At 45.7% G+C, this 20,871-nt stretch overlaps 1 protein-coding gene across 2 annotated transcripts in view; it reads right to left on the bottom strand.

Annotated features, from left to right (window-relative positions):
• The window catches only part of RERG (RAS like estrogen regulated growth inhibitor), a 140,193-nt gene extending 126,383 nt beyond the window's left edge, over nt 1–13,810 (bottom strand). For both annotated transcript variants that reach the window (XM_054386553.1, XM_054386554.1), the window contains exon 1: nt 13,750–13,810. In XM_054386553.1, coding sequence (XP_054242528.1) covers nt 13,750–13,810 — 61 coding nt within the window. The remainder of the gene's footprint in view (nt 1–13,749) is intronic.
• Between the last annotated feature and the right edge of the window lie 7,061 nt (nt 13,811–20,871).

Genomic DNA, 20,871 nt, shown 5'->3' with positions numbered 1-20,871 from the left:
TAGTCTGCACAGGAATGCATCCAGGTGGGTTTGGAAAGTCTCCAGAGAAGGAGACTCCACAACCTCTCTGGGCAGCCTGTTCCAGGGCCCTGTCACCCTCACTGTAAAGAAGTTTCTCCTCATGTTGAGGTTCAAGTTTGAACCCATTGTTCCTTGTCTTATTACTGTGAATCACCCAAAAGAGCCTGGCCCCCTCCACTTGACACCCACCCCTCAGATATTGATAGACGTTGATCAAATCCCTTCTCAGTCTTCTCTTCTCCAGACTGAACAGCTCCAGGGCTCTCAGTCTCTCTTCCCAGGGGAGATGCTCAAGTCCCCTAAGCATCCTCCTGGCTCTCCATTGGATTCTCTCTAGCAGGTCTCTGTCTCTCTTGAACTGGAGAGCCCAAAACTGGACACAGTATTGCAGGTGTGGTCTCACCAGGGCAGAGTAGAGAGGTAGAAGAACTTCCCTAGCCCTGCTGGACATCTTTCTTGATACATCCCAGGATCCCATTGGCTCTCTTGGCCACAAGGGCACATTGTTGTTCCATGGAGAACTTGCTGTCCACCAGCACTCCAAGGTCTTTCTCTGTGGAGCTGCCTTGCTCCTCAGCAAGCCTGCAGTCCAACAAGGAGCTAGAGAATGTCACTCTGCTTAAGGTTCAGGCAGATGAGTTATTCTAGAGGTCAATATTCAGACTGAAAACAAACAAACAAACAAACCCACACCCCCCTTTCATTTTGTTCTCCAAATAGAAGAGTAATATTAAGACCATCCCTAACACTCTTCAGAAACTGAAGAGGTGCAACTCTGCCTTAGAAAAGCAACCCATGTGCAAAGCTCCTCTCACTGATTTAGCACTCTGGGAGGCACTCTGAGCACCTTATTTTCAGGACTACCCTTGAAGCTTTTTTTTTTTTTTTCTGAGCAGAACAGTTTGGGATCTGAGAGCACTTCTGCAACAAGCAGGTTCAAAGTGTTCTGAAACATCGTATGAAACATGCCCTTAGAATATCACAGGAGTGTAGAGCTCCAGCTTCTTAACAGTCACTTGCTGAAGTGAACAGAGAAATCCTGAAACTGCACAACGATTTAGTACTTCCAATACATGATGTCAGTCTGCCCATACTTGAAACTACAGATGTCTAAAAGAATTTGTAATCACCTAAATGAGCCTGGCTCATTTTATTGCATTTCATACATGTACTAACTGACACTTTCTAGTAAGCTCTATAGCAGAATCACAGAAACATTCAGGTTGGAAAAGACCCTAAGGATCACCAAGTCCAACCAAGAGCCCTGCTCTACAAGGTTCACCCCTAAACCATATCCCCAAGCACCACATCCAAACCACCTTTAAACACATCCAGGGCTGGTGACTCCACCACCTCCCTGGGCAGCACATTCCAATGCCTGACCACTCTTGCTGAGAAAGAGTTTTTTCCTAATGTCCAGCCTAATCCTGCCCTGGTGCAGCTTGGGGCCATTCCCTCTTGTTCTATCACTAATTATCTGTGAGAAGAGACCAGCACCAACTTCTCCACAAGGTCCTTTCAGGTAGCTGTAGACAGCCATGAGGTCTCCCCTCAGCCTCCTCTTTTTCAAACTAACCATATCCAGCTCCTTCAGTCATAGGATTTATTCTCCACAGGATCATATACATATATATATATATATATATATATAGGATTGTTATAGTCATAGGATGTATTCTCCATCTTCAATAATAATAATACCATCAAGCCTAAGGAACTCTGCTGAGCATCAGAGCACTGCAAGTATCCCTTCTTGTTCTCAATGGTGCAGTATGGACTGCTGCTACAGATTTTTTTCACCTCTTATGTCTTGTTATCTAGGAAACACAAAAGCATTTTAGCCTTCACCAAGAGCAACAGTGAGAGAGGCTTGGTTATTTCAGGTGTGGAGGCAGAAACTGTAAATAAAAATCCCCAAGAAACCACCAAAGTGATATTGAGGATGCATGGTGGGGGGTGGTGAGAAAGACTGGTTTAATTACACTGAACACTTAAGGCAAGAGTATTTTTGCATGAGGTGTACTTCTTGGAGATTACCACAGGGAACTGAAAGTTAATGAAAGGTAAGTTTGTGATGTCTTGCCTGAGCCAGTACTTGCTTTCATTTCAGTGAGACAGTCTCAGCTATATGAGGAGAAGAGTGGTCAGGTAGTGCTTTGAGGACAGGTCTGCTTCTCCCTCCAAATGGGTCTGAACCATCCAGGCTGATCAGTCACTTCCTTTCAAGCAGAAAAGGAGATTGGATCACCTTCTTGTGTCATTTATTTTGCATCATTTACTTTTCATGTCTTACCAGTACAGCTCATTAGTGAATCCTTCCTTCACTGACACTTAATGAGGAGAATTTTGATTTACAGTTCTAACTGATTAAACCTGTGATCAGTTTGGATTGTTTTCCATCCAAGGCCAGCCTATGGCTCTCTGCCAGCCCACTGGCCTCTAGTGACATTACTCACAGCTCTATGTCTAAGCCTATTTCTTCAGTCACAAAGTCATCAATAAGACAGAATGTACGAATCTTTGATAATTAAAATGCAGTAGGCTGTGTCCTGGAGAAAGTTGCCTCTTGTTGCCTCCAGCCTTTCTGCCTGCAGCTCTTCAGATGCAGGTGTTGTTCTTTCAGGCTTCTGCATCCTTATGGGAAAACTGCTGTGCTCCCTGTTCTTGTAATTTGATCAGCAAGGTAAACATAAACAAACAGGAGTGGATACAAGGGCCACATCTGCACTTCCAATTGCTATGGTGTGAATTACAAGAGCTCTCAATCCTCCTGCTTTACTGAATTTGTTGACCATGGTCAGGAAACAAGACAAATTTCTCAGATCCCTCTTGCAGCAAGGGGAAAGGTGATTTGTGTGGGCACAGCACAGCAGTGAGAGGTGGACAGCCCAGTTCACACACCCAGCTTTGTAAAGAAGCTTGTGTGGCTAGATGCTCAGCTGGGGTAAGCAGGCACCCACTGCCAGAATGAGTACAAGACCAAATGTCACTGAAGGGCATATACATACATGAATAAGAACACTGATATTCCCTTCTTGGATAATCTTGTGATAGAGTCATGTTTTCTTCATTGGTGATAAACTTTGCCTGGCAACAGGTCTAACAGGCATGGATTTATAGGACAAACTCACGCTGTGGCAAAGTTTGTCCTCAATACATACATGAATAAGAACTCTGATATTCCCTTCTTGGATAATCTTGTGATAGAGTCATGTTTTCTTCATTGGTGATAAACTTTGCCTGGCAATAGGTCTAACAGGCATGGATTTGTAGGACAAACTCACGCTGTGGCTCATCACTATTACATTATTTCACATTGGAGGTCAGCTCCAGTGCATGCACCATCACCATCTGGTTGGGTTCAGCAGCAGTGCTTGGTGTCACAGACTCTGCCACTGAGGTTGGTTGACACAAGTTGTTTCTTTTGGCACTCATACTCCCATGCCCCACATTTAGAGGAGTATGGGGTTTGGGAGGCTGTTTTGTCTGTGGGTTTTTTTTCTCTTAGGGGTCTAATACTACATTCTTCTGTGGTGACTCTTCCATATATTTCTATTTACTCTGCAGCCTTATTTCAGTGAAGGAATAAATAGCCCACTCTGGTTTTTTGGCTTCCACATTCTCTCTTGCACTTTCCTGCTCCAAATGTCAGACTTGAAGTTCTTATTTGTAAAGCTTCTCAAGGGCACAGGTCAATTGCTGAGTAGGTCAGGGAAAGATCATGGCTGACAGCTCTGCGTAAGTGGCTTCCCCCCGTTGTGGGGAGTGGGTATTTTGTTTCTCATGGCAGGCACAGAGATAAGGCACTGAAGCAAAAAGCAGCCCTCTAGAGCAGGATTGTGCAAACACAGATTGTGTTGTAGCTACACTAAGAGTTGGATGGCAAATATAGCTGCATGAAGGGAAGAGAGAAGGTAAAGACAAGCTCCTTCTATGCTTGCGGTCCAGTGGGTCAAAAGGAAATTAAGCCCTTAAGTAGTGGAAGAGAGGATTGCCAAACATGTTTTTAATGAAAATAAAAGTTATTTCACTTCTTTATTTTGTTGTCAATAATTAATGGGCCATAAATGGTCATAAGGATCCCTCAGGGCCTATATGGGTTTGGGGTTCAGATGCTGGGTGACTACTGCCTGTCTGGGAGCCATCTGCAGACTGGATCTCAGCAGCCCTGGCCCTGAGGAGAAATCATGGAAAGAAGATTGTGCAATGCCTGAGTCACAATTCCCTTGGTGACTTGAGACTACCAGGCTCCTCCTTTCTTTGCCTTAGTCTCCATATTGGCCACTTGAGGATAGTCATGGTGACATGCCTCGCAGGAGGGTCATGGTGGTGGCCCTTGTTCCCACAGCCCTCTGGAAAGCTAGAGTTGCTGTCCAAGTGCCAAAGAAATTCCCTCCCTGGGAGAGTATATCCTATGTGCTATCCAGTTGCATCCTTCCAGCTTGAAAACTTTTCAAGCCACTTACCTAAACAGTTCCCACACAGTAATGCATTGCTGCCCCAGGCCTCTGCTCTTGCTTCTCTGCAGCTTCCTTTCTGCTGACCCCTGAGCAGCAGCAGTAAACCAACCTGTGAACATCAGGAGCTTTGTGTGCTTTCAAAACCAGCCTTGATGTTTTCAACATACTCTCTCATTTTCCTGTGTGCAGACTACTGTCTAACATTTCTGGAAAGGCAGCTAGGGACTCCAGCCAAATTCTGTGGCATTTTAAAGCTGCACATATGTTTAATATATCTACTACTTCCTTCCCCAGGGCTTCATGCTTTTCTTGCCATTCATCTTTCCATACTGTATGCATAGAAAATGAGTTATGTACAGTGTTGCTACCATGATATATAGCATTTACCAACACCTACATGGCAAATGCATTAGAAACTAACTCCTGCAGTGTGAATGTTCTGCCTGGTGGGAAACGATCATAAAAAAAGTACTTTTCCCATTCTGAATTATGAAAGGCAATAGAAAGAGATGCACCTCCCTTCTCAGTTATTTTTCTGATTCTGAGAAGAGGTAGGAGTCAAAAAAAAAAAATCAGGGGACTTGTGCTAATCTGAGGCAAATGGAAGAAAATATTAGTTTAAACAGCACAGGATCACAGGATGTTAGGGGTTGGAAGGGACCTCCAGAGATCACTCCAGAGTCCAACCCCTTGCCAGAGCAGGACCACAGAATCTAGCACAGGTCACATAGGAACACACCCAGATTGGTCTCGAAAGTCTCCTGAGAAACTCCACAACCTCTCTGGGCAGCCTGTTCCAGTGCTCTGGGACCCTCACAGTAAAGAAGTTTCTCCTCATGTTGAGGTGGAACCTTCTGTGCTGCAGTTTCTATCCATTGCCCCTTGTCCTATCACAGGGTACAACTGAGCAGAGCCTGTCCCTTCCCTCTTGACCCCCAACTCTCAGATATTTATAAACATTTGTTAAATCCCCTCTCAGTCTTCTCCTCTCCAGACTAAGCCCCAGGGCTCTCAACCTCTCCTCATAGGGCACAAGCTCCAGTCCCTCAATCATCCTGGCAGCCCACTGTTGGACTCTCTCCAGTTGATCCCTGTCCCTCTTGTCCCCAGGTTGAGAGCTGGTGAGGTGGAACTCCCATAACTGATGTAGTGGCCACGGGGCAATGCCCCTCAAATTGTGTATGGAAAGGGAAGGAAGGATGAGGGTTGAGTTCTCCCAAAGCTGCAACTGCCTTCTGCAGCAGTGGGTATAATAACAAACTGTCATTAATAACAAGCAAACACAGGCTTGGAATAAAAGCAGCAAACGCATGAGGATGCCATAGTTTCCTTCCCCACTGCTATCTTAAAGCAATTCTTCCACTCTCCTGCTCACCACAGTGTTGGGAGTGCCTGCCAGGCATGCAGTGAGAGGGTATAAACACCTTCAGCCAACAGCAGCTAATGACAGCCCTGTAACCACAGCTCAGCTGCAGTCTAAAGCGTTTTGTTGATCCTCCTAGTTCAAGGCAGTTTGAAGCTTTTCATATACTTACATATTTTTTTTTGGGTGCTATAAATACAAAAGCTGTAAGAGTAGCACAAAGATGAATGCAGAAGAAGGAAGTTTGCTTGGGGAAGACAGATGTAACTTGTTTCTCCTTCTCTGCCAAACCAGGTGAATTTATCCACTTCCATGATCAAGGCTAGCTATGTAAAGATGCACACTGCTTCCCTTTTCAGCCAGTGTGAAGCTGACTTCTCACAATGACTGTCTGGAGAAGTCAAATCTTGGAGCATCCTCAAAGTTCAAGCCAGGAAATGGTTTCCAGGCCAGTAGGCACCACTTCAGAGTGGCTGTTCTTTGCCACATCACATCACTGCTGCCAGGTAATCTCACCTGGATCTCATGCACTGAGCCTTTAATGATGCACTGACAGTATTGGCAAAGAGTAACAAATGAGCTGGAGATGAGAAACAGAGATGGGAGGAAGCACTAATAGAGGAGGATGAGACAGCAACTGTAAATATAAAGTTTTCATGTAATGTACAAAGCAGAAATGATTCTACCACATACAGGTTTTAGGGAACAAGTACTAAACTGGCAAGAAGAAAGGGAAGGGTAACAGCAGAGAAGAAATGAAGTAAAGAAAGTATATGCAAGGCAAGGGGTAGACAAGGACCGCAGATATCAGGGAGGTAAAGAACAAGTTTGTGGAAGAATAAAAATCTTAGCATTTCTGAAAGGGTCAGCAGCCTGGGAGGTAGCAGTCCATTGAGTGAGCTGGTAGGGAACAGCAGACCAGCCAAAAACACTGCAAGGCTTTGCAGTAAAAGCTGGCAAAGGATTCCTAGAATTCCTCCAGGAAGATTCTCTGTTGTCTTTTGCAATGACCACAGGAGACAGAAGTGGGCAGGATGGCTCTCTTATCAAGGCAAGAGCTGCAGGGGGTGGCTGGGCCCAGGCCTGGAGAAAAATCTGTGCTGCAGACATAAATCTTGAATCCTGGCATTCCTTCCCTGGTAATCAAACAGCAGGCTATATTTAGCCCAACCTAAACAGAAACAAAGAACAGCAGGGCTAGTCTTAGCTCTAACAGCTGCCACCAGCTGCTCAGAGGGGATGCAGGTAGAGCCGATGTCAGATGTGGTTAAATGAGATGGAACAGGGAAGGCAGCTATGCTTGAATGAACAATGTTGGCATTTGGTTAGAGGAATTCTGCATTTTGTTATTTCTTGGTTAGCCAGAAGGAAGATCAAATGTCGAGCTGAGCATGAATGCTTTCTACATCAAGGGCAAGGCTACAGTGAACCATGGACAGGCAAACAAGAAGAGGAAAGGGAGAAAGGAACAGACGCAAGTAGATCATCTCACCACCCAGAGCAAATGCTTTTGTGTCCAGCCCAAGTTCTTGGTGCTCCCTCTCTTCACTTTTAGCATAACAAGAATCAATACATGCAGTGTTGAGAAAGTCTAAGAAAGGCTGGTTGTCACACAGCTGCTGACAAAAAGCTTGTATCTGTGTGGCAAGGCCAGTAGGGCTTTTCCAAGCAGCATCCTTGGCATTCCCACAGGTAGAGCTGATCCCAGCAGGGTCCTGTACTTGGTTGATGCACAGTTTGCCTAGCCAAAAATGCATGTGCTTGGGCCATTACAACAGCAGTCCCTCTCCTTGATGGCATGGCAAGAACTCTCAGGGCCACACACTCATAGCTGAGAGTGATTTGTGTCACTGGTCCATGAGCCCAGGACTCACCCTCCATATAGGTATCATACCCTCCACACAGGCATCAGTGTCATCTACTGGACAGCAGTATGGAAAGGTCATGTTCATGCAACTGGTTGCTTGCAATATTATCTGCTCCAGTGTGACACATTTGCATCACTGGTGGAGAATAATGAAAAACTCCACCTCACCCAGAGTCCCCTAATTGCTGTTCCATTTCTGTTAGCACGTACAGTACCTTTACTGAACCTGTACCTGGTTGGAAACTGTAGAACAGGAGGAAGCAAAAAGTAGGATTGTTTAATAAATACTTTACCAACAAAGTATTAGGAGATAATTGATACAGTAGGCATGAAGCTTGATCACTGAATAATCACTTAAGCATCTGGCTGTCCTTGCTGTTCTTAAGAACAAAGAGGGTGTAAAAGCAAGCAGTGTAGAAACAAAAAATACCCACCAAAACACAAACAAACAAAAATCCACCCCCTCAAACATAAAATCCAGTCTCCTTCCACCCACATCTCTGGATTTCAGAGGCACCTTATTACAGCAATCCCCCCTAGATACATCAGTTGGCATAGCATGGACTTTGAAGCTTTTGTGGTAGCTTTCCCTGCCTCAGTAGCAGAGCAGTGAGCTTGATGACTAATCACTCCTTAATAACTCATGTTTCCTCACCCGAAGTCCCTGAAATGAAACCAGTGGGAGAAAACATATGAGCAGGGATTTGTGGAGCTGAAAATCACTTTGAAATGGGCTTCTTTCCCAGTAATCCACACTCTTTTTTTGATAGAGGGGTGCTGGAGTGGTGCAGTAGTGATGCTGAATTCGGTGCTGTTCCCCATATGCCCAGACTTTACAACTGGGAAGAGATGACTGGTACTGCATTTCAGACATATTCCCAAATAATGAAAAGAAAACACAGATTGGGTGCAGGCCTCTCTGGCTTGCCTGCTGTTTGAATTTGTTCTGTAGGAACTTTCAAATCCAGGTGAGATCTTCTTCATGTTGGAACATGTCCAGAGAAGGGCCATGAGGATGAGCAGAGGGCTGGAGCACCCCTCCTATGGAGACAGACTGAGAGAGTTGGGGCTGTTCAGTCTGGAGAGGAGAAGGCTCCAAGACCTTCTTGTGGCCTTCCAGTATCAGAAGGGGGCTACAAGAAAGCTGGGGAGGGACTTTTTAGGATATCAGGTAGTGATAGGACTAGGGGGAAATGAAGCAAAACTAGAAGTGGGTAGATTCAGATTGGATGTTAGGAAGAATTTCTTAAGCATAAGGGTGGAGAGACACTGGAACAAGTTGCCCAGGAAGATGGTGGAAGCCTCATCCCTGGAGGTTTTTAAGGCCAGGCTGGACGTGGCTCTGAGCAACCTGATGTAGTATGAGGTGTGCCTGCCCATGGCAGGGGGGTTGGAACTGGCTGATCCTTGAGGTCCCTTCCAACCATGACAATTCTATGATTCATGTCTGAGATGGGGCAGGCTCTTTGCAGGATGGTATTTACTGATGCCACTTTACTCATCACCTTCTAACTTCCAGGATTCTGAGATTCTTGCCCAAATGCAAGCATCTGAGCTACTGCTGTGACAAGAGCTCCATGTCTCACGTACCTGATCGCACAAGAAAATGTTTTGCATAGCTGCCTAGAAGCAGACACACATTTACTGAGGGAGCTTTAGTATCTTCCTATCTTTAGTATGCTTAAGCACCAGTAGGAACCACACGCACTTCCATGCCACATACCACAGCTGCATCTGCACAGCTCATCTAGACACAATGAGAACTGCCCATGGCTGGGCACACAGAAACTTGGAATACTCAGCCTGACACACAGAGAGCAAAAAGGCAAGCTGGATAGCATATGCTGCAGCTGGACATTTTCTCCTCTTCTTGGCCAAAATAGAAAGGCTCCTAAGCAGAAGTATTTTGAGTATTCATAGTCAACTGAATTATGAGTTGGAAAAGCATCAACCATGCAGTGCTATCCAGTACATGCCCTTCTCTTCTCCTCCTGGTTCATATATTTTCACTTCTCTTTAGCTTTCTGGGCACATGATGTACCTTGTGACAACATGGAAGAACAAGGCCTTTAAGTCTCTATTAATTGTTACTGCTGTATTTTGAAAAGGAGATCTTTAGGAAATTCTAACTTTTGTTACCATAGGAATGAAGCTGCGGGATTCAGCAGAAGAACAATTTAATCAGCAGTGTTTAGCTAAATCACTTCATATTTAATCCTCCACTCTCTCCAAATTCCTCTTGGACATAAAGAAAAAAATATTTTTAAAGCTCTCTCCTCCTCTCAGTGACTCTAGCCCAAACTAAGAGGTGCAGCCCTGTTATCTATAGCAGGGATTCAGAATGTCCCTTCCCACCCACAGTGTCTCCTCTTCTTCCCAAGTGAAGCAGCAGCAAAGTGTTCCTTGGCTCAGGCAGAGATCCTCAGCTCTTTTGTTGTTGGTTTGGGTTTTGGGGCTTTTTGTTTGTTTGTTTGTTTTGTTTGGGTTGGTTTGGGTTTTTTTTAGCTAGTTGAAACAAATATTTATCCAATTTTTATGCCATAAGAACTGGGCGAATGGTGGAGCAGCCAGTCCACTGCACAAGATCAGGCTGGGATCCTCATACCTGGTGAGCCTGCCCAGGTAGCTTGCCCAGATGAGCTGCCTAGTGATTTACTACTGAGTGTAATTCTGAACTAAGTGGCTTACTAGAGCACTCTTACCTGCCTCTGTCTGCGTAAGTTTGCTTCTCCTTCTCTATTTGAAAGCATTAAGTCTACATTAAATAAACACCAAAAGAGGACAGGTTTGTTGATCAGCAATTCTGCTGGCCTTCTCCAGCAGGAGGGAGGAGACCAGGCAAGGAAGGAGCACACTCAGACTTGCTTTACTCCCATTTGTTTTTCAAATCTTTCAACCACGGAAACTTGACAAGCAGCAAGAAAGTAGAGAAAAGTTTTGTATTCCCTTGCTTTTAACTCTTTTATTTTTGCTTTCTTTTGAGATGCTATCATTATTCTGACATCCCCACCTCCTACCTGCAGAGTTTTGGCTTAGTCAGAAGCAACTATAGAGTAGAAAAAGGAATCCTGTACCCCATTAAACAGCTGTCTAGTATTAATGATGAGATTAGGGTGCTCCTCAGCTCAGTAAGGGTAACAGTTCTATTGACTCTCATGGTGCACAAGGGCCAGCTTTAATCCTCCACACGTCCTGAAGCACAACACTCCTTTCTTCACAGCTCCTTTGACTCACTGATCCAAAGCAGCGGTCAAGAACTGGAAGAGAAGCCTTTCCAGGACATTACAATATGTGTCTGTAACTTCACAGATGCTATCAGGTGGTGAAGCCACTTCCAGATTAAGAACCCAATGCCTGGTTTTTCTTCAGCAAAAGAAGATGAGCCAAGAAAGCAAGCCAGTGACCACATTTTGGCATGGCTTTTTGGCAACTAGGGTGGCCTTATTTATCACCCAATGTCTCCTTTTCTTTGCATGAATACAGTGTGCTCCAGCATCCTGCCTTGCATTCTTGCTTCTAGAGTCTGGCTTATCTTTCAGCTGTCTGGCCAAGATGACTCTGCTAACCAATGGCTACAGGATCCTGTCTCAACAACTCATCACAAACGGGTCACAGGGACAAGGAATTGCAGGGATACACTAAAAAAAAATTAAAAAAAAAAAAGACACTAGCCACACTAATCTAGCAGAATCACACAGAATCACAGAATTGTCAGGGTTGGAAGGGACCTCAAGGATCAGCCAGTTCCAACCCCCCTGCCATGAGCAGGCACACCTCACACTACATCAGGTTGCTCACAGCCACATCCAGCCTGGCCTTGAAAACCACCAGGGATGAGGCTTCAACCACCTCTTTGGGCAACCTGTTCCAGTGTCTCACCACCCTTATGGTGGTGGAGCAACCCACCAAATCCAGCTAGCTGTACTTTGTGTCCAGCTCTGCTTTTAGCAAAGGTGTAACAGCATTTTCACAGCTCCCACTGTTGCTACTGTTGGCTACAGGCATAGAGGTATTTTCAGACACACACACCCCCTCCCCCCCGCCTCACACTCACTGATTTCTCTGGAGCTGGCTGAGCTGCTGAAACTGGATCCTTTTATGGGAACATACAAGAGGGGTTTTCATAAGCAAGCTGGAGATTCTGGGAGGCACAGTTACTGCTCTGTTGAGGTATCTGACAGCATTGTGTTGTCTCTCCAGCCCCTTAAGTTCACCTTGTTGTGCTGCCCACTTCTTTGCGCCATCATTTCCACTCAGACCCACATGTGTGGTCACAGTCAAAATGGGAGGGTCTTAGTCACATTTTATGTAATACTTCCTCTCAAAGAGAGAAAAAACATAAAAGAGAGAGGAGGACTCCGAAGGACTAGGATGTTTTTATTAGCTTTTCATTGAAAATTATCTCCCACACAGTTTGAGGACTACAGGAAAATATTTCTACCATAAAACCCTACTATAGTGAGGTCTACAAAAGGGATGCAACAGGTAAAAAAAGCCTGATCCTGTGTTGCTGAGGCATTTTCATTGAGCACTTAACTGGTAATTTTGTAGTTTGTTTTTAATATAAGCTCTCAAATTATTAGGAATATCGGAGTGGGAGGTCTTTTAGTGTTTCAGTTTTCCTGCAAAAACTTCCACATCCTCTGGCATTATTTTGAATCTAGCCCGAGGACTGGACCATCACAAACAGCATCAACTGAATGTAAGACAAACCAGAAGGAGAACCACTGAAGCTACTTGCAAAACTTGGACAGGACAGTGAAATACAAAAGAGGGATGGGGTGAGTGCAGCAGGGCAGAAGGAACAACTTAAACTTCTCCCACTATATTTTCACCATTCCCTCAGGTACTTCATTGGAAAAAAAAAAAAAAAAAAAAAAAGTAAAATTCATTCTGCATTGCCTTTGTGGAAGCAGTACAATCTCTAACAACCTCTGCCTCACACACGCCTTTTTTCCTGAAGGCTAACAGAGCTACCTCACTGGTAAGTGTTCTGGTAAAATACCTTCTGGCTGCATGTGTGTCTATAAACAAACTGTTCTGAAGTTAATGAAACTATAATACGTTTACGAGCCAGAACCTTGGCAATTCTAATACAAAATACTATTCTAATGCTTCGGGAAACCAGAGCTGGCTGACAGCAGCTGAGATTCTAGCCTAATGCTCTCAGCAGCACATCCTACCTCCTGGCTTTTCTTATGCATATTTCTCTAAAACAAACACTATCTTCCAATTCCCCAACTGGCATAGGAGCATGATGAGACTCAGTCTCCTTATTTCCTCACCCCTGTGGTGCAACAACATGTTAGAATGGTCTTGCAGCTGTCAAGTTAATGCAACCCCCCAAACTACTTGAAACCCTTGCGTTATGCTCCTTGTCTCACCAAAGGCAAGGCTCTCTGTAGAAATGGATTTTTAATCTTTATGGAGAGCCCTTGTGTTTCTACCATATGAACTCACCAGACTATGTTTATTTTTCAAAAGATCTCTCCATATGCAAACTTTACACATCATTATTTCCTTGGTTTCCTGGTAAAAGTGTAAATCCAAGAGAGCACTGAGAATAAAAAGTCCTTGACTTGCTCAGTTTAACATTTCCCCTTGAAATCAACCAGAATTACAGCTATTACAGAAGTAATCCAATATTTAACAGAGGATATCATCTTAGAGGATAGGGAGCATAGTACAAATACCTTCATCTTGCACAAGCTATGAAGAGACAAATTAAATATTACTAATTCTGTTCCAATTGAAAAGAGGAATCTTGCCACTCACTTCATGAGAAGTGGGACTGAGCTGGGGTGGGAAGCTGTTCAGTTGTGGGGTTTTTTTTTAATTATAAATGTACTTTTTATTCTGGAGAACCTGGAGAAAAGACTGTGGAAATCAAGGAAGAGAGAACTCCTGGCCTGATCCTGACCTCCCTTACAAGAATAAGATCACAGCTGTCCTTTTGAACAGAGTTTGTCTGCACAGAGGGAGCAAAAAGTTACCTGATGACAAGTTGAAGAAAAATAAAAACCAGACACCAGACATACCTGACTTGCCCACGCCAGCTCGACCAAAGATCGCCAGCTTCACTTCTGCACTCTTAGCCATGCTGGAACGAACAGAGTGGTGACAAATTCACTCAGTTATCAAAAGTGAAGCAGAAGAACTGTTCCCAGCTCCTGTCCTCGGCTTCACCGTGTCATTGTGACGTCAATGCAGAGCCTAAGGAAGAACACCATGAGGATGCAGCTGCAAGCCATGCTCTCCCTCAACCTCCCTCCCCCACTTTTTTCTTTTTAAAGTCATGACAATTCCTGCCTTAAACATTGCTGTAATGCCACTGACACATTTGGCACTGTGAGCAAAACCTACCTTCAGCTTTCTAGCTCTTGCTGTTCATTTCACACTGGCACTGTAATATTGCAAAAAGGTACATAACAACCCAAAGTACCTGCCTCACCAGGTTCCTTATTTTTCTCTCTCTTTCAGCTGCAGTTGCTCATATTTACTGTATTTGCCTCAAGTCCAATGAATTATTTTTCTGCACAGCATATTTAAAAGCTCTCACTAACAGTGTTCAAGCCCTCCAGTTCCAGAAAGGTTTTGATTCTTCAACTGCAGTTGCCTAAAAACCTCTAAGCACTTGTACCTTGCCTGTTCTGCTAAACAAATCTGTACCCAGAGGTTCTCTTTTGCTCCTTGTTTAAACTGTCTCAGCTCATACATAAACATTAGGCAAAGCATGGGGTTAGAAAAAGGATGCCAAAAGTTCTGGTAATATATTTTTACCAGGCCATGTGGGAATTAGCTATTTTCACAGCTTTGCTGAATGACCTTGAGCAACTCACCTGACACTTCATCTTCTTGAATTCTCTAACCTGGACAGTAAAAAACGTAACAGTACCTTTCACCGTAGAATGCTTTAAGATCTTGTGTGAAAGAAAAAGGCAGCTGCAATGATGACCCTCAGCCCTAAATGAATCATCAAAAATTCAGTCTCCCTTTAAAACAGGGTAGAACTTCAGTTGTGAATTCAGTCTGTTATGAAGCTCTGCTGCTGTGCTGAACAGTGTCCACTTTAGCCATAAAGGCTAACGGTGACACAAGAACCTATGTCAATATCACCTACTCTACACCAAACTGCATTTCAAACATGTTTCTTGAAATAAATGCCCAAGGCTTTTGCCTGTAATGAAAACCTTATAAAAAGAAGGAATAAAGTCACCTTACATAGAGAAAGGTCCCAAATCATCTCTGACACCTTTATGTTCCTGATTCATTTTGTAAATATCAGACTACACTCCCTTTGCGTGAGCAGTAAGGAGCATGAAGTGCTTCAGGAGCTGTATAACCCAGCGGGGTGGGTGGGCGACTGGGGGATGCCAGAATTTCCCTCCCACGACAGCTCCCGGTCGCATGCCGATACCTACCCCAGAGCGACAGGGCTGCGAGCCCCAGCCGCCGCCTGCGGCACGACCCGCTGCTCCCCACCGGCACTGTTCCCCGCGCCGGGCGCACCGCACCACCGCCCGCCCCTGGCCAGCAGGGATATTTCACATTTCTATGTAGATACTGACTCGTCCCCGCCTGCCCCAGAACTTCAGGTGGGCTTTGCTCCCCGGCCCGGTCCCGGCAGGTGCCGCTCGGCCGGGGCAGGGCGGCTTCCGCGACTGCGGTTCCTGCCGCTCCCTGGCACGCCCGGCTCCGCGGCGCTGCGGTCACCGTGCCCCCCGTGCCGCATCTTCCCACTCACGCTCCTCTCCACGTCCCCGTACCCCCACCCGCTCCTCTCCTCCCTTCTCCCCGCACCCGCAGAGAAGCCCCGCGGGCGCGCACAGCCCCGTGCTGCCCGCCCGGCGCTCACCTCCTTGCGAGCGGCGCGGAGGGGCCACGCTCGGCGGTGCCCGGGCTGCGCCGCGGCGCTCGGCGAGGGAAGCGCGGCCCGGCGGGGGGCGCGTCCGCGCTCTGGCCGGCAGCAGCGGCACGGCCGCACAATGCAGAGGGGCCGCCCGGCGGCAGCTCCCGCAGCGCTCGCCGCGGCCTCGCAGCACTGCTGCGCCCCCTGTGGGCCGATGGCCGCAACACGCCCACCTGGGCACGGAGGTACGGGACGGGGCGCTGAGCCGAGTGTGCCAGGGAGCCGCGGGGGTTGCCCGGCGGGACACGGAGGGCGGCAAGATGGCATCGGCAAGGTGGACTCCACCTTTGGGTAGATTCTTGCAAGAGTAACCCCGTGCCCGGCGCGGTGTCCGAGAGGAGGGAGCGCAGTCCTGTCGTTCACCGTGTTTGACGGTAACACGTCCTGTAGTTATGAGGGACAGGGACCGTTTTTCTGACTAAGGGCTTGCTGCTGCGCCCAGCAGTCTGTTCCACAGTGTAATTTAACATTTCAAGTACTCGTTTTCCCTCCTTCTTATTTGCTCATCACTGCTCACCAGTACTACCCAGTATAACTCCATACAGAAGCAGAGATTCTCTCCTTGTCCTGACAAGGGTAATAGATAAGTGATGGTAAGATTGCTGCCTTATGGAATCACAGAATCATAGAATGGTCTGTGGTGGAAGGGACCTCCGAAGATCATCTAGCCCAACCCCCTCTGCAGTCAGCAGGGGCATCCTCAACTAGATCAGGTTGCACAGAGCCCTGTTGAGCCTCACCTTGAATATCTTCAGGGATAGGGCCCCAACCACCTCCCTGGGCACCTGTTCCAGTGTTCTGCCACCCTCATAGCAAAGAACCTGTTCCTAACATTCTTATTGGACACCTTTCCAGTAGCATCAGCTTTTTATATGGCACTCTTCCTTCTGCCATGCCAACATGGCTCATGGCAAAAGAAAGCATTTGCAAATGGGGAAAACAAACCATGTCATTACATCAGTCCCTCCAAGAGCGAGGTAGCATCAGAGCCAGGGATCAAGTTCTGAAATTATAGGACCCAATTCACTGGACAACTCTTACTTCCTTGTTTATTAAACTACAGGGTAATGTAAAGATACATTAGTAACAGATGTGAACCAGAGGTGGAAAGCACTTAAGTATTCAGTTGATGTTCCTACTCTGTTTCAGTTCCAGCACAGATCTGAATGAGATATGGCTACAAGAAAAAGCTCTCTCCTCAGTATCTTTCTTGATGTAAAACTGAATAAATTTGAAAAGGAATAAGGCTTCTGTGATCCCAGTCACTCTACAAGAGCACATTAAGCATCTGGGTTGCAGGGTGCTAGTCCTGAGGAGAAAAAAAACACCTAGTGTTCATTCCAAGCTGTGCCCAGCTGCAGGCACTCAGGAGCAAGTCTTAAAATAGTTGTACAACATATCATTCAAAAAAAAAAAAAAAAAGAAAAGAAAAAAAGTAGAAGGCAGATGTGAAAAGCAGCAGTGTGGTTTCTGCTTTACTTGTTAAAAATAAATGCTGAGGCTTTAAGCCTTCGCTCTCGGTTTAGTTTACATAATTTAGAGGGATTAGCTTTTTCCATCCTTGTAAGAGAGCAACTGGTGAGTGTCTATTTTGCATCTGGAGAAATGTGTGTTAGTCTCGAGGCCTGACATTTGTTTTGTGTCTATGGAATTCACCCTGCATGGGGCTGTCAAATTAAATACGATAACTGGCTTTTCCAAAGCAGCAGATAATTTATTGGCCATTAAAAATCCTGGTGGCTGTGCAGTCTGCATGCACTGAAGTCTCTTATTGGTGCCAGGGCGTAGGAATGTCATAAACACTAATTGCGGACACGGGCAAAGGTTTCAGATGGTTGAGACCAAAAGGGCTGGTCCAGGACTGCTTCAGTTGCTCTTTGTTTTCGCTGTTACTCACTGTACTTTACATACATGATGGTGATGGATTTGGGGCTTTTATTCTACACAAAATAGGTATTGCAAACCTTCAGTTTTACTCCTATAGAGCAGGGACCACCTTGCTTTGCCATAAGCAGTGGTTTGTTGGCCGTTGTGGCTGACGTGTTTTCTTAATGCTTTTGCCATGTCTACTGATCTCAAAATGTGCCTGTGGGTATTATCCCCACATGACTAACAAGATCAAGGTTTTCCTCTGAGAAGACCATCATGTGGATGACCTCCTGAACAATGGGCCAGGTTCTATTTCTGCCCTTCCATCTTATGAAAATTCAGGAGAAGGGAAGCAAAGCAGAATATACATGGAATCTGACCCCAGATGGTCTGTGTGCTGTCAGTCTGAAATCAGCCCAGTCCTCTTTTATATGGCACTCTGACTACCTCTTCTTCCATCCCACCAGACCTACGTGTCTTAGATTTCTTCTTCTTGTCCCTAATATCCTTGTTGAGTCAGTGTTTCATAGCCTTCAATCGCTGTTGAAATATCACTTTGGTACATTTAAAAATGTTATTCTTGTCTTGCCAAGAAAAGGAGCAGTCCCAGCACAAGAGAATAGCTAGCTTGTGGCAATTATTGGCTGGAGTTGAGCTAAGAGAAACTCAGTCCTTTTAGTAGGCTCCTTTTCTACAATGTCAAAGCTGTGAGGTCTATCTGCCTACAGTTTATCTGTGACTTTCTGACTCCTAGGGCCAGCATTGAGCCTTTTAAAAGGGCAAACCTCATCTCCCTTGGTAAACCCAGGCACTGCAGATGTGTTGCTGCTGAAGAGTTGGGTCCATCATGTTGTGAACACAGACACTGTGGCTGCAGGTCCATGACAACATAGTTGCACCATGAGCCTGCACCTCAAGATGAAAGCTTAGCTCCTCTGTTATTCACACCTGGCTACATCGCTTTTGGTTTAGGAAGATGCCCACTAATGGTTCAGAGCACGAATTCTGGCTCGTTTAGAATCATAGAATCATAGAATTGTTAGGGTGGAAGCGACCTCAAGGCTCATCCAGTTCCAACCCCCCTGCCATGGGCAGGGACACCTCACACTACATCAGGTTGCTCACAGCCACATCCAGCCTGGCCATAGAACCACCTCCAGGGATGAGGCTTCCACCACCTCCCTGGGCAACCTGTGCCAGTGTCTCACCACCCTCATGGGAAAGAATTTCTTCCTAACATCCAATCTGAAACTACCCATTTCTAGTTTTTTTCCATTCCCTCTAGTCCTATCATTGTGCCCTGTACTCAGCACTGGTTAGGCCCCACCTCAAGTGCTGTGTCCAGTTCTGGGCTCCTCAGTTTAAGAAGGACATTGAGATACTTGAAGGTGTCCAGAGAAGGGCAACGAGGCTGGGGAGAGGCCTTGAGCACAAGCCCTGTGAGGAGAGGCCGAGGGAGCTGGGGGTGTTTAGCCTGGAGAAGAGGGGGCTCAGGGGTGACCTCATTGCTGTCTACAACTACCTGAAGGGAAGTTGTAGCCAGGAGGGAGTTGGTCTTTTCTCCCAGGCAACCAGCACCAGAACAAGAGGACACAGTCTCAAGCTGCGCCAGGGGAGGTTTAGGCTGGAGGTGAGGAGAAAGTTCTTCACAGAGAGAGTGGTTGGCCATTGGAATGTGCTGCCCAGGGAGGTGGTGGAGTCACCATCCCTGGAGGTGTTCAAGAGGGGATTGGACATGGCACTTGGTGCCATGGTTTAGTAGTCATGAGGTCTTGGGTGACAGGTTGGACTTGATGATCCTTGAGGTCTTTTCCAACATTATTGATTCTGTGATTCTGTGATTACCTGACACCCTAGAAAGTCCCTCCCCAGCTTTCTTGTAGCCCCCTTCAGATCCTGGAAGGCCACAATAAGGTCTCCTTGGAGCCTTCTCTTCTCCAGACTGAGAATGGTTTGGCAAATGCCTTACAGTCAGCTTGTGTCTTCAGTCAGAACTTCAGACTACCCTTGTTCACTAGAAACCCCAACAGCTAAGGAGAAGGTAATGAATGCAAGTAACTTGAAATGCAAATGAAGCCACAGACTCTTAGGTCAAAGCAAAATGCTGTTTCAGGATTGATTAGCAGAGGCATCCAAGAAAGATAGGGTTGACAGATATATCTTAGAAAGGCTCACTATTCTAAGCACCACTAAATAATACTTCACTGACTTGCCAAAGTCCAGAGTGTTCTTTCTGGAGGTGCTCCTTGCTTGATGTCAAACACTTCTACTGGCTTATTGTTTTCATTCTGGATGCTTATGGTGTATTTCATGGAGGTGTTTCTGTAGTGAAAGACAAAGGCATTTGCTTCCTGAAAGGTGGGAGGGAGAGAGGACTGGTGTGACACCACAGGCCTGACAGCTAACATGTGAAGAGGACATATGGACCAGGAAAGGAATGCTGAAGGTGTGTTTGCTGTCTTTTTCTGAAGCTGGAAATCCCATTATGGATAACAGTTTTTCAGGTTTCAATAACTTCCAAAACAAGATTTGGCCACACAGTTTGACGAGATTCATGAGAGAGGAAATGGCAACAGAGACTTAATGGCAGAAGGTCATTTAGGAGTCTCTGAATCCTACAAAAATGAGTGGAATTTCAGCTGGGGAGCAGATCATGCCGAACAGACTCCTCTGATATGATTCCTGCAGTAAGGAAAGGGTTATTGAGCTGTGATGGTTTTAAAACTGTCTTTTTAGTTTTTCTTGACAAAGTTGGAGCAGAGAAAGCAAGAGAATGTAAATAAGTCACTATTGGGTGCAAAAAAGCAAAATAATGATTATTCTAAACACTTCCATTGGAGAGAGGGAAATGTTTAAGAATCTCAAACCAAAGTTGGGGCAGTCAGAGTTTGGGTTTGCAGCTTGCTGGGCTTCTGTCTGGCTGCTTCTTCTTTTCTGGCTGAAGATAACACACTGACCTTGATGAGCTAAGTCTAACAGCCTCTCTGCTTCTTAACTCTCTGCCTTCTGCCAGGGAGGTCTGGGGGGACTATTTCTGGTTTGGGGGGGGAAGAGGCCCCTTGGGGAGAGGTCCCCTTGGGGGAAGCAAAGGGGCCTTGGTTGTGTTTTTCTGTTGACTGTACATATTGTACATATTTGTAACTGTTGTGCATAGTGTCTATTTGTACATATTCATTGCATTTCATCATAGATTGTAGATTTGCTTGTAAATACAGCTTGCATTTGCTTCCAGACTGAGCTAGCCTTATGTCTAGTCTTTACTGATGCTGTAGAAATGCAGTAGAGATCCTGCAGTAAGGATTGCTCCAGAGCAAGCACACCTGGTCAGAGATAGATCCTTGTCTCAAACAACCCATCAGTGACTTGCTTTACTTTTTTTCAC

The sequence above is a fragment of the Indicator indicator genome, chromosome 14, assembly GCF_027791375.1.
Source record: "Indicator indicator isolate 239-I01 chromosome 14, UM_Iind_1.1, whole genome shotgun sequence".
Taxonomy (NCBI): domain Eukaryota; kingdom Metazoa; phylum Chordata; class Aves; order Piciformes; family Indicatoridae; genus Indicator; species Indicator indicator.
Note: the sequence above shows the minus strand (reverse complement) of the source record. Positions and strands in the feature narration are given on the sequence as shown.